At 33.3% G+C, this 13,810-nt stretch overlaps 1 protein-coding gene across 1 annotated transcript; it reads right to left on the reverse strand.

Annotated features, from left to right (window-relative positions):
* Nucleotides 1–5,861: 5,861 nt before the first annotated feature.
* LOC114759791 (transcription elongation factor SPT4 homolog 2) lies at nt 5,862–10,124 on the reverse strand. The gene is made up of 5 exons (XM_028949043.1): nt 9,725–10,124; nt 9,436–9,527; nt 9,269–9,324; nt 6,705–6,766; nt 5,862–6,097 (listed from the first exon to the last, which is right to left on the reverse strand). The coding sequence occupies exons 1-5, from the start codon at nt 10,073–10,075 to the stop codon at nt 6,047–6,049; spliced, it is 612 nt and encodes a 203-aa protein (XP_028804876.1). The 5' UTR covers nt 10,076–10,124; the 3' UTR covers nt 5,862–6,046.
* Between the last annotated feature and the right edge of the window lie 3,686 nt (nt 10,125–13,810).

The following is a 13,810-nucleotide window of genomic DNA, read 5'->3' on the forward strand; positions in this document are numbered from 1 at the left end:
TATTTGAGGGAGACTGAAACACGCTTATTTGCAAAGAGGGGGAAGTTACACTTGAAGGAGGAAGATTGAAATGCTAACTTAACCTCTGTGTTACCTTATTTGGTCAAAAGTTTAAATTAGACTGTCATATTTAATGAATTAAACAATTGTAGCATTTTAGGATTTTGGAATGATCGTAAATATTTTTACACCCAAGGTTAATTTATGGTGTAGTCAGTATCAATGTAATAAGAGTCAGGTCTAGAAATGTATGGATGCATATGGATCCTAGCACATGCTGTGATAGTAGCTGCCAATTGAACCGCTGATATCCGTGGAGGGCACAACTCAGAGTTAAACACACATTTGACAAAAGTTCATAAGTATATTTGTACTTTTACTCTTTTTTTATTAGACTCTCTAAGCCACATAAGCGTTCACGTCATCATTTTTGATCAAACAAATTGTCAACATTACAATAATTAATAGTCGTGACATTTTTGTAACTTTTTGAAATCTTGATGTGTATTTTTACACTCAAAATTTGTTTATAATATTAGATACACATTGGTATAAGTTCATAGGTATATTTATATATTAGTCCTTTAAAAAATGGATGGGCAGCTGATTCTCTAACACTTATTTAGATAATATAGTGAAAAGTAAGTTTAGATATAAAATGGTTAAAAAAGACACAAATTTTATTTAATATTATATGCACATGATGTGATAATTTAAGAGAAATATTAAAATTAAAATTATAAAAATAAAAATAATTAATGTATTATTGGACAAAATTATAAATACTAAAAAACATTGAATATTATTTTTTTGGTAGATTTTAGAGTTTAATGGAAGTTTAATTATAGATCAATTGGGCTCGTAGACAGTTGACTCTTATTTAAATTTTATTAGTAAGTTTTCCCCCCCTTTCTCAGGAACTTTGCAAGCATCAAGTTATTTGATAGTACAGCTTTATCATTTTTTATTAGTACAAGTGGGAACCACTTTTTAAAAAATATATACAAAAGATTTTCTTTCTTCTTTTCACTATTGTTGTTCCTTTTCTCTCTTACGAGAAAATAACTTCTTTCGATTTTAAATATAAAATTTATTTTATAATGTAATTTATATTTTAAAAAAGTATTATTATTTTTCCGAAACAGCTCAATGTAACTTTCACACATTGACGTGGCTTTTGGCTTAAGCCATTCCATCATATCACTAATTCAAACAAGGCTCTCGAGATTCAACGTCCTTTTTTATTGTTAGACACGGCTTTTTATCCTGTAAGCGCAATGTCAAACACAACCTCATTCGTGATAGAAACGAGATGAAGAGGTCGGGAAATAACAGTATTTAAGCTTATGAAAAGGAAAATAAATTAAAAGACCAAAATAATAATAATAAAAAATTAAATTTACATATAAACTAGTTTTTCATTATACTACCATTTAAACAAATTTTAGTTTATCAAAATATTTTTTAATAAAAATATATCTGAATATAAATCGTATTACATTACTTGGCTTTTATTCTAACTTCAATTTGCAAAATTCAATTAAAATAAAAGTTATTTTTATCAATACAAATCCAAGTGAGCTGTTAAAAAGCGTCTTTCATCAAGATAGTTGCCGAAAGCAAAGGGCTGAGAGTCACGGGTCAAATAGATCCATAAGAACTTCCCTTCATTGAGACACGGAAGGCAAGGGACAAGTGTTGGGGTCAACTAGATTTGGAACATGCATAAAACTGTCTCTCTTTTTTTTTTGGGTTAGGCACAAATATTCTATTATTAGGGGCAGTAAAGTATAAACAGCTTTTTAATAGGTATTCAAATATTAATTCGTCATGTTTGAGATATTAACTCCTTTCACTTAATTCAATTTCTGTTGGTAACTGTCATTTTCTCTTAGTAAGAAGAGCAAAGTGTAAAATTTGATAATCTGACTTCCAACTACTTATTGAAAGGGCAAAAGTCCTCAATACCCCTAACAATTGAATTGTTGCTGATGTAACATATTACTGAAACCAGAATTTAGGAAAAAGTTTAAAACTTGTTTAAGACCCAAAAGAAAAGTGTTAAAAAAATCTGCAAAAAATGCATATAATCCTTATAACAACGGTCCAACTGAATTTTGTAGCACGTTCCAAATCTTGGAGTACAAACATATGAGTATTACCATGCATTAAATCTTGAGGAATGAAGAATTTTTTTTGGATTACTCCATCCGTTATCCTAGGGAAATAGGCGTCTTTCAGCCGTGACAACGTCCCCAGACTAATCCGGATTCGGGGGCTTGCAAGGATCCATACGGACGGCGCCCCCTGGCCCCTTGGAGTGCTGCGTTCTCACGTCTCGAACCCGAGATCTGTGGTTAAGCTAAGACGATCCCAACCAGTCGACCTAACCCCGCGGGGTTCTTGAGGAATGAAGAATTGATATATCAATCGGCATTTGGTTCTTGTTAAAGAAGTTTTGATCATTTAAGCACGAGATCTCAAGTTTGGATCTGTGCGAATGAGATATTTTTAATTGGGCTCGACAATGCTCGAGTGTGACTTGGTTAAATAATCATATAAAAAACTAATATTATTATGAGGGAAAAAAAGGTTCATAAATGAGATATGATTACAGGACACTAAGACATATGTGGGTAGGTTCATCATCTTCTTTTATTTTTATTTTTATATTCTGTTAATTAAATTGTGCCTCATAATTTTAGACGTGGCACATCTTTTCTATTCTCAGAAGTCATTTCAAATTCAAAGACATTATAAATAATTATTTGATTATTAAAAGAATAAGAAAGTACAGAGGATGGATATGAAATATGAGATATAAGAATAACGAAAGGAAGGGGTCAAAATAGGAATCTTATACCTTAATATGATGAATAAGGATCTCCAATTAATCATACATCAATAAAAATAAATATCTCCTTTGGAAATCCCATTATTATCATTTGAACGAACTGAAGAAGGTTTAACCACAAATATAAGGGAAACTTTCTTATATTTTCTGAGTGATAGGTGTGGGATTGAGTTATAAGTAAATTAAAAGTTAGATGACTAAAAAATTAATTTTCCATTTATATGTTATACTATGAATAAAACCACTTTCTCCTTGACCATACATTCATGGGCTTAGAATTTATACGCATTTGTTTTTAAGGATCACTGAAGTTAGTTTGATTTTCAATTTGATTCTAAATATAAAATCTCAATTTACTTTATTCATTTTTTTCAAGATAGTTCTTATAATATATGCATATGTTAAATATTTCATCAAATAAATCTTGATTAGTAAAGGTATTTTAGAGAAGACAATACCTATTTATTACAAATAACTAACTCAACTAATTTTCTTAATCTATTCAAATTAGTTAACTAGCTTTTATAAAGAATATGATGCAGTAGTAAAAATTATTAAGGAAAGGTAGAGATAATTTATTTATAAGCTTTTGAAGCGCATGGACATGTTTGAAAAAAATGTGTAAATTAAATAGAGGGGCTAATTTATTAATTATTTTTAAGATGAATAAAGCTTACAAGAATAACAGAATGAGTAAAATAAAATACTCCTTCGGTCCTAAATATAAAACCCTTATATTAGTGTGTATAACGGTCTTACATTTAGGACCGGATGAGTATTTAAAGTAATAGTCCTACTAATTCTTATGGTCTTTTAGTCAGGATTGGATGAACTATTATATTTTGGGTGCCGCAAAGGTTGTCTTGGCTAATTAATAAGTTAAGAATTGATATAAGCCATCAACACACAAAGTTTTTGTAGAATATTGCCAGCTATACGTACCAAATTATTATAAATAGGCCTAAATCTAGAGGTGGGAATCAAGGCTGGCCTTTCAGGGCTGACGGGTTTAAAAGGGCCAGCGCTCTATGACCGAAATTTCAAAAATACCATAATTTGCTAGGCCCAGTCCTTAAGCTAACGGACTCAAGACTGGCCCGCAGGCTTTTGGCCTATTTAAGAAAAAATACTATTTTTTATATTTCTCATATTTTTTATTAAAAAATAAAAATAAACCAATGAAATTGTTAATAAAAGATATAAATATTAATAAAATTAAGTCACAAATACAAAATATCATCATATATAAATATCTATCAACATCCAAGAACATTTAAAACATTCATTAACAAGATAACAACATCCAAAAATTTCATCTATAATGCAATTGTGCAATAAATAAATACTATCATTAATTTTTTGAAACTTCATCATCACTATAATCAATTACTCTTCTTTATAAGTATGCTTTTCTTTCATAATAAAAATATCAAGTTTTTCTTCTTTACAGGAATTTTACTTTTAAATTTTGCAATCTAACTATTATTTTACTTTAATGTGAGAAACATTGTTGTTGAAACTCATGAATTTCTAATTCAAATTATAAAATCACAAGTTCTATAAGTATAAAAATACTCTATTATCAAATATATATAGTTTAAAAATATCAACGCATATAATATAAATCAAATCATTATTAAAGTCTAAATTAACCTATTTTTTAAAAATTTAATTAGATAAATTATTGTCTAAAACTAAATAAATCAAATCATTCTTTAAAATTTAATTTTAAAATGATAATAATAACTAAATATTTGAAATATTATTAACAATGTAAAAAAATTAATAATATTAGAATTATATAAAAAAATTTAAAAAACAAAAAAAAATTATAAAAGAGCCTAAAAAAGAGGACTGACCTTTTTAAGCCCTCAGCCCTCAAGACCTGTTTCTCATTTGAGGGAAAAAATTTCAAACCCAGTCCTTATAATTTCAGGGCCTAAACGGGCTGGCCCGACGAGCTTTGCATGTTTTCCAACTCTACTTTTAGATGATTTGCCAAACACTCGTTGTATCCTTTTCTTTTTTTTTTTAAATTGAAACACCCGTGGTATCTTTTAATCCCAAAGACCAAGTGAGCTCATGAACATTTTAAGATTTTGATCCCCAATGAGTCATTATTTTTCTCATATAATCCCAAAGTATCATTAATTTGTCACTACGTAGCAAACAAACTTAGGTAATAATTGTTACTACTTCTGATACTTAATATAAGAGCTAGTTTAACTTTTAATTTAATTTTAAATATAAAATCCTAATCCACTTTATCTCTTATACTTATTCATTTTTTCTCAAGATACCTCTTATAGTAGTTATACAAATTAGCAATAGTATTTTAGAAAAGACAACACATTTTTTGTTACAAATAACTAACTTGACAAATTTCTTTAATCTACTTAAATTAATCAACCAACTTTTATATTAAAGAATAAAAGTAGTACTTTACATTGATCTCCTTCCATGTAATCAAACAAGCTCTATGGGTAATTTTAGTTACTCCAACAGTAATTAAGAAAAACTCACTTTCTCAACTTGACTTCCCAAGAATGCCTCAATAAATATGTTTTGCCTCCATACAGGATGTAAAAATATTTCTCTTAGCAATTACCGTATAAGATAGGAGCATTGTAAGTATAACATAGCTTTCTCTAATGATCTATCATATAACCTTACTCTTTTCGTTCTATTTTCATGATATAAAACATTTTAATTTAATGAAAATAAAGCCCTCAAACTTTAAACCAGATGCAAATAAGTAATGAATAAAACTAACTGTGAAGAAATTATCTACATAAAAACAAAAGTTTTGAAGATTTATTATAATTTCAAAAATTAGGAAGATTATTTAACATAAAGCTCATAGGGGCTATATATAATTTAGCAAAAAAAAAATATAATTTATATAAATATTACAACTTATTAATAGATTTAATTTAATATTTTACGTAAATAATGCGCACCTTCATTACATGACTTGAACTTATGCGCCATTATGCATGCTAGCATGTCAGGTTTTCAGTAATCGTTTCAGTTCATTCTTAAGAGAAACTAAGTAGCTCAGAGCACAAAACCACTTTTGTCAAAAGTACACAATACAGCAAACTAACTATGAACATGAAAACCTACATTTTACTACAGATTAAGGCAATTCAGTTTCTGTTCATTTGATGTCAAGGCAACGATAAAAGCGCTTCATAAGCGTTTGGGAGGAATATACTGCACACGCTCGTCTTCACAAATAGCCTACAAAAGAGTATAAAATGATCATATATACATGCATCGGCGCACAACATTGCTTCTATCTAAGATTTAAGTGAAAGAAAGGGGGAAAAAAATAGAAACTGAATTTCCAAATCCTTTAATACCTTTCAACTCTTGTCATCTTAAGTCAATTCTTGTGCGGTGTGTGCCATGTGTTCCCCACCCCCCTCCCCCCAAAAAAAAAATTAGAAGGACAAGTATTAACAGCCTAAGATTACAAATGTGATCGAATTTAAAACCTCACATTTGCAAAGAAACTTCCATGCTACTAAACTATAAGGCTATTGGCAGTGTGGCCATGTCTAAGGTCCAATATGTGTCTAATAGCAACAAAACTCTTTCTACGGGGGAAAAAAAAGCCACACTTCATAAAGAGGATCGTTTGTCTCTCTGTTTCAGGACTCTAATAGGAGCCACAAAAAGATGAATTTATTGAACAATCAAAACATAATAATTCACCAAGGGGTAAGAAAAAATAAATCATGTTAGTAGGTCATTTGACCCAATATTGATTTATCAAACCTTGTACTGAAAAGAGATCATTTAGTAATCAAATATGCCATCAGCAGGTTGATGGGAAATTACAAACCTGCATTTCTTCAGGAAGAGCCTCTGAAACAGCAAGAGTGTAAACACCAGGAAGAAATTTTCCTGCAATATGTTTTAAATATAACCTTAGATTCCAAGCCGTAAGTGCAATACAAGATCTAAATTCAGAAAGAGATTTGTTGCAATTAATATGCATAGTGTGAATATTGTTGAATGCCAACGGCATATAAAGTAGATTGTACGCTGACCATTATATCTCAATAAACAGTGTGGTTTAAATTGTTTGGCTTGTATCATCCATCTATTAAGACAATTAAATGTTGGTCAAAATGACCAGCTACAATTCCCACAGAAGAGGTTTCTCTTCATCTCTGCCACATTTTACATGATATTTAGAGCCCAAAAAAAATGGGAAAACCCTCCATCTTTTAAAAACAAAAGGTTGAGTCATAACATGAAGAAAACAAATGCTATAGACTCCCATAAGTAGCAATTAGCTCCAAATAAGCATAGCAACCATAAACCATCCTTACTAGATGTTGTCATAATAAAGGTCTTCTAAAAGATACACCATACACCAATCAATGTAAACCTCAGTGGGGGGAAAAGTTTCCAAGACCTTTTCATTAATGGGTCGGCACCAAATCTTCCACCCAACAAGATAATGGCAAGCTCTCTCCAAAGGGAAAAATGTCAACTTAAGAAACAAACCCCAATTTCTTTGCCTTATCACATTCTTCCCCATTTCATTTGCTAATAAGGATGCATCATCAAGAACTAACTTAGAAGAAAGCATACAATCAGTCTAACAAGAAGACATTAGTGATGAAAATAAAATTCATATCTGTTGAACTCTAATGGAACTTGTAAAGCTCTCTCACCAAATCCTATTTAATAATGTTCTAAAATTCATGAAAGAAGCCCATTGCAAAACAATCAAGCCCTGATGGCTTTATCTATCCAACCTCAACTCTCCTATTTCTATTTTCCTTCCCCCTCAGAAGATCTGCTGCTGGGTTTCAGCTAAACTATTCAGCAAGCAACAACATTTAAACCTTTAATACAATTCTCATCTTCAAGATCCAATTTCTTTACCAATCTTTCCTTGTTTTAGAAGCAACCATTCTATGAATTATTCACAACTCAGGTCCCTAAAGCTAGAGGAAGTAGGCTGCTGCTACAAGGTCAGAGCTACACTGATGACACCAAAAAAAAAAAATCAAGTACACTCCTAATAAAGAGAAACTAGAATGGCAAAGTTCCCTGATTTTCAGGAGATCAAACCTCCCCCCACTGATTTGCATTCAGATTCTGCCTACCTGCCTCTTCTCATCCTCCCTTAACTCTGTTTGTTCATTCTTTTCTCTCTCTGTCTCCCTCAAGGCGCAACCCAAAAAAGGTACTGCTGAAAATAAACAAGCCCCTCAATAGCACTCTTGGGTTCATTTCCCAATTTTCCTACAGATTCCCCCACTACCCCACTAGTTCTATCAGAAAGGTAGTGATGAAAATAAAATTTATATCTATATAACTATGTCGTAGCAAGAACCCATCAAGCACCCTGACCAAATCCTCTCTAATAATGTTATATAAATTATGAAGCCCAGGGTAAAACCATGAGGGCCCGCTGACTTTATCCATACAGCAAAAAATCATCCTTATTTCCTCCTCCTCAAAAGGTCTCAAAACCCAAGCCACGCCAAGCTACCTTAGCCAGAGAAATCAAGCACTAAACAAGACCTCAAGAAAAGGCCTACAAGGAGAATCCTAGACAGAGGAACTAGAGATAGATTGACTTTAATCCTCAGCAAAATTTAAGACTTTAATATACTTCACATCTCAGGCTTCAATTTTTTTGTTTTTCTAATTCATCTTCATTGTAGCCATTAACTTTAACAAAGTTCTTGTGCAAGCGTCCCTCTACTCATCTTTGCTAGAAATAACCCACTCTAATTTCAATGTATCCAAGAAAACAAGTAGTAATTTTCTCAGTCAAGACCCTATCCCTGACTTTGAGAGCAAGATAAGACTCATTACAGACCCAAATTGATAGAAAGAAGATTCCCCCCCCCCCCCCCCCCAATGAAAAAGGAATTTCCCTCGAGTGGCAAGTGCAAGCTAGTAAAACCATCAAGAAATGAGAAACGCTTATGCTCCCTTATTACAGTGTCGTAGCAAGACCTTTTAGCACCTCTAGCTTTACTGTCATCTCAAATGAAAATAAAGCAGCCAAGGCCTTCTTGGACAATAAAGTAAACCACCACTGCCCTTTCTCTCATACAAAGACTGAGCAAGGCTAAATAAATCTATTAATAAAATCCACATTCTTCTATATAAATAATAGTTTCTGATTTTATTCAATTAATTAAAAGGCTTCCTTGTATGTAAGTAATAGTTGGTGCTTTGGAAGCAATTCACAGAAATAAGTTCATTTTGCCGTTACAAAGCTTTGTCAATGAAAGTGAGCACTCTTAGAAGCAATGAAAGATGCCATTATTCTTGGACTCCTAGGATTATCTCCGTATACGTGTGAGGAAAGATAGAGTTTTATTTGCAGAAAATCATATAGGATATATTACGGAGCCTAACAGAAGACAAACATACCAATTCGCAACCAACGTGCAGCCCAACTTCGAGATGGATCCATGACTGAAATTATCCTGTGAAAAGTACGAAGAAAGGACATGAAAAATTGCAAATAATAAGACACTTTGTCTAAACGAATGCACGGCAAATGCAATGTCATAGAGGTTTTAGTCAAACATCCATACCCATTAAAATTAGGAGTTGTGCAGTCAACAACACGCTCATGGTCTTCCTCCATCTTAAAGAATGGGCAATTCTCGCAGCCTGATTCCCTGAACTGTTGAGCGAAGAAGCAGATACAAAGTTAAGTATAGCCTAAACCGCATACTGTTTCAAGTAGGAAAAAAGAAGAATCCAGCGGAAAACTAACATTAAAAACCCTAAAACATTCTACGAGAAGAAAGAAAGAGAGAGGGAGAAAGAAAAAAACAACAATGATAGTGCATATACTTAAGAGGATGATTTAGTAGTGACCTGGTCATAGGTTTTGACAAGGCGGCAACGAAGACAAGCCCTCAACTCATGGCCAAAGCTACTGGGAATTTGCGCCGCCGTACTTCCCATTTGGATTTCTTTTCGTAATGTGTTTCTTTCCTTCTTCTTTTTTCCTTTCCCAGGTGAGCCCAGAACGATGTGGGGACTGGAGACAACTACAAATATTAAAAGATTTACCAGGTGAGCTGATGGCGTGGTAACGGAGAAGAAGCCATACAGAGGCGGGGCCGAGGAGTGAGGAGGAGAGGACGACGGGACAAGTCCGAGGTCGATGTCCCAGAGCGATCGGCAACAGACACCAAGCAGGTAGGGAAGAGAACAATTGGGCATACGGCCTAAATAAGAATTTGACCCAAAAAAAAAAAAAAAAAGGGCTAGCCCACTTAACACGAGGGGCTAGGAGCACAATAGTTAATTAACAAACTTGACTCAGGGGTGGAAACAGGCCAGGCCAGGCCTCACCCTTAACAGGTCTGACCTGTGGTGAGGCCTGTTGGCCTGAGCCTGGCCTGTGGCCTGTGAAAGGCCTTTTAGTCGGCCTGAGCCTGGCCTGTAAGCAGGCCTGGCCTGGCCTGTGGCCTGTTAAGAGGCCTGTTTTTTTATCAAATTTTAAACACACATAAATCAATTCAAAATTACAATAATTCAACCTAATTAATCTAAAATACAAACAAAAAATATGAAATTATCAAATTAACACAATTTGTAAAACATGTCCCCTTAGGCTCAAAAAAAAAAATCTAATATGAAAAATTATTAGAAAACATAATTTCACTCTAATATAAAAATATCACTTCATCCCATCTCTAGTATAAAAATTAGTTGATGACTAGATCTAGTTTAAAATATGAAACATCCTTAATCCCTTTTATATTTTAAATTTATCATTTATTCAAACTAATTTACTAATAAAATGATATTTGATCCTGTTGTTAAACATGGTTGTTTTTAAAAAAAAATGTTACAGTTATTATAATTTATTTAAATTAATTAAGTAACTATTATAATAAGAATTAGATTGAGCACACATATATACGGTCTAAAACATAATAGGTCAATTCTCTATATATATATATATGTTATATAAGATTAATATGAAAAGCATGGATCAAATAAATGAATAATATTTTTTTTTAATGCACTTATGTTTTCTTTCTCTGTTTAAATATGTGTCATTATACATACATTAATTATTTTTATTATAGAGAATGGAAATGAAATGAAGCATGCAATGGGCTCTAGATAACACGTTTATGTGGATGGAGTTTTCTCAATTAACTAATCAGAATAGCAGATTCCCTCCTATCAATTTACAATTTTAACCTAAAAAAGAAAGGATAACAGGCCCAGGCCGCCTGACAGGCCTAACAGGCTTATTATCAGGCCTGAGCCTGGCCTGATAAAGTAAACAGGCCTTTTTACAGGCCTGAGCCTGGTCTGATATCTAAACAGGCCAGGCCAGGCCAGGCTATTTACAGGCCAGGCCACAGGCCCCTGACAGGCCGCCTGGCCTATTTCCACCCCTAACTTGACTTGACATTTTTTTGATAGTGCAAAAAAAAAATCAATTTTTATAAAGCTTTTATTTGAGAAAACAACTGCTGGTAAAAAAAAAATTTTAAAAACTCAATTTGTATATATATAAAACTACAGAGTATAAACATAAATTGTTAAATTCAACTTATAAATATGCATGTTTGACTTGTAAATATAAATTTGTTAGAATATTTCTCAACCTATGTTCCCCATAAATGATTTCCTCATCATATAGAATATTTAGCCCGTGTCTTTTCTAGGGGCGCACATGGACAGGGCAAGACCCCTGTCCGATGCCCAGCTCGAAGTATGTGCGGGCCGCATTCCAGTCCTGCTTGTAGAAGCCCTAACCATTTTGAGCTAGGCATGGGCAGGGCAGGCTTCATTAGGGGTGTTCATGGGTAGGGTTGGGCAGGACGGGCCCCTTGTATGATGCCCAGCTTGAATAATGAGCGGGCTGCACGGCCCTACTCGTAAAAGCCCTAACCATTTTGGGCTAGGCAATAACAAGCTGGGCAGGGCGGGTTTCCCTGCCCAAGTGGTGATGCCCTGCTCTGCGTGAAAAAAATCCTTAATTATATCTAAAAGAGACATTCTATAGCATACTTTTTGCCATAAGGAAGCAACTAATATCACATCTATAGCATACTTCTTACTGACATTAAGAATGATTGAAGCAAGGGAATCTAATCACAACTATAAATTAATGAATAATTTAATAAACAAAACTAATTCACCATAACATTCTTCGTAACATTTTCCAACAATAAAAAAAATCCAAATTACAATTCATGATCATGAATCTATAATAACTTTCAACAACTAATCAAGATAAATCTAACTCATCATAACATAATAGTGCGTATTCTTGCAACATTTTGTAAGTGTCTCTTTAAAGACACCATGCCATGCTTCATTGGGTCACAAGTAAAATGTGCATTACAATAGTTACATGCAGCTCTAATCTTTCTATTTGTATCCTCCAATGGTAACTTAGCACAATGATCCCATCCAGACTTGTGATTATTGCATATCCATTGCTTTAGAAAGATAAATCACAAATAAATTACTAATTAGAAAAGGATGAAGCATCTAAAAAATAATATATAAAACAATATTATAATTCAATATATCAAAATATAAGTTGTCACTAAGATAAGAACACTAAAGTCTAGCTAGTCAAATTACATAGCCATATCAACAAGTTCCTAGAATCAGCACGTACTGTACTAGAATTAACAACAAACAATTTGTGACTACAACCAAAAGTAAATATTCCGTTAGAATTCTATGCATGAATATTATTTATTGTTGTAAACACGTGAAGTAAAAGTAGATGTCATTCACTTCCTCACCCATAATAACCTTATAGTATCATAATCAAATTTTCGTAAGTTCTGTAAATTGCTTCTTTTACACTATTCATTCATTTCCTCTTCACAAATCTTGGGTTAATATAATAGAATGTTCATGAATAAGCATGACTACTATTTCAAACAAGATCGATTCTGTCCATAACAGGGGAGAGGGAAGAGTTTATCAATTTTACTTCTATTGTTACCCAAACACTTTATATACACCTCTAAGCGTATTTTATGTATAATCTAGTAATTTAATGCTCTAGCGTCATATTATTGTGCCTCAAAACAGTGATCCCTCCTAAATCATACCATTATGCTCATTTAAGCATTTCCAACAAAAATGAACAGCACTTCCTCCTAAATCAAAAAAATTCTACAGCATCAAAAATACCATCCTAACCATCATACTAGAGTCTTAATCATGCTTATGCTTTAATTCTTTGAGACAAAATCAGTGTTGATTCTGAATATCACACGGTAAACAAAATTAGGAAGAAAACAACAGCACATACACAAAATTGAATCCCAAATTCGAATAATACACCCTCATAATTCGCACAGCACCAAACAATGGCATTTTCTAATGACATGCAACAGTATATATAATCTATATAAGCTTTAATCCATATTCTTCTATGATTATTTCACTCCAGCACCATTTTCTCTTCCTAAAATCAGATATTAAACAGCATATTCCTCCCCACAACATCTCAGTTGAATGAAATAAGGATGGGAGTAGTTAAAGGACTTACCTTGGCTTATTAATAGGTTTATGAATGAGATTCTTCCTCTCCATCTTCTCTTCCCTGTCTTCAATTTCTTCTGAGAGGGAGACCTAGAGGGAGAGGGAGGGGGAGACGGGGACCGAGAGGGAGGGGGAGAGGGAGACAGACATTAAGAAGGAGAGGGAGACGGAGACGAAGACAGAGACTGAGAGGGAGGGGGAGACGGAGACCGAGAGGGAGAGTAGACCGAGAGGGAGGGGGAGAGGGAGACGGAGAGGGAGACCGAGAGGCGAGAGGGAGACTGAGTGACTGCGTGTGAGAGTCAGAGCAGAGGGAGTCATGGTTTTGGGGGAGGAGGGGCAACTAGGTGGAAGGAAAAGTAATACGAAAGAATTAAAAATAAAAAATAAACTGAAAATATAAATTTATCTCGGGCAGGGCAG

This window comes from Neltuma alba, unplaced genomic scaffold (assembly GCF_004799145.2).
Source record: "Neltuma alba isolate B1F8T4 unplaced genomic scaffold, ASM479914v2 tig00010901_pilon, whole genome shotgun sequence".
Lineage (NCBI taxonomy): Eukaryota > Viridiplantae > Streptophyta > Magnoliopsida > Fabales > Fabaceae > Neltuma > Neltuma alba.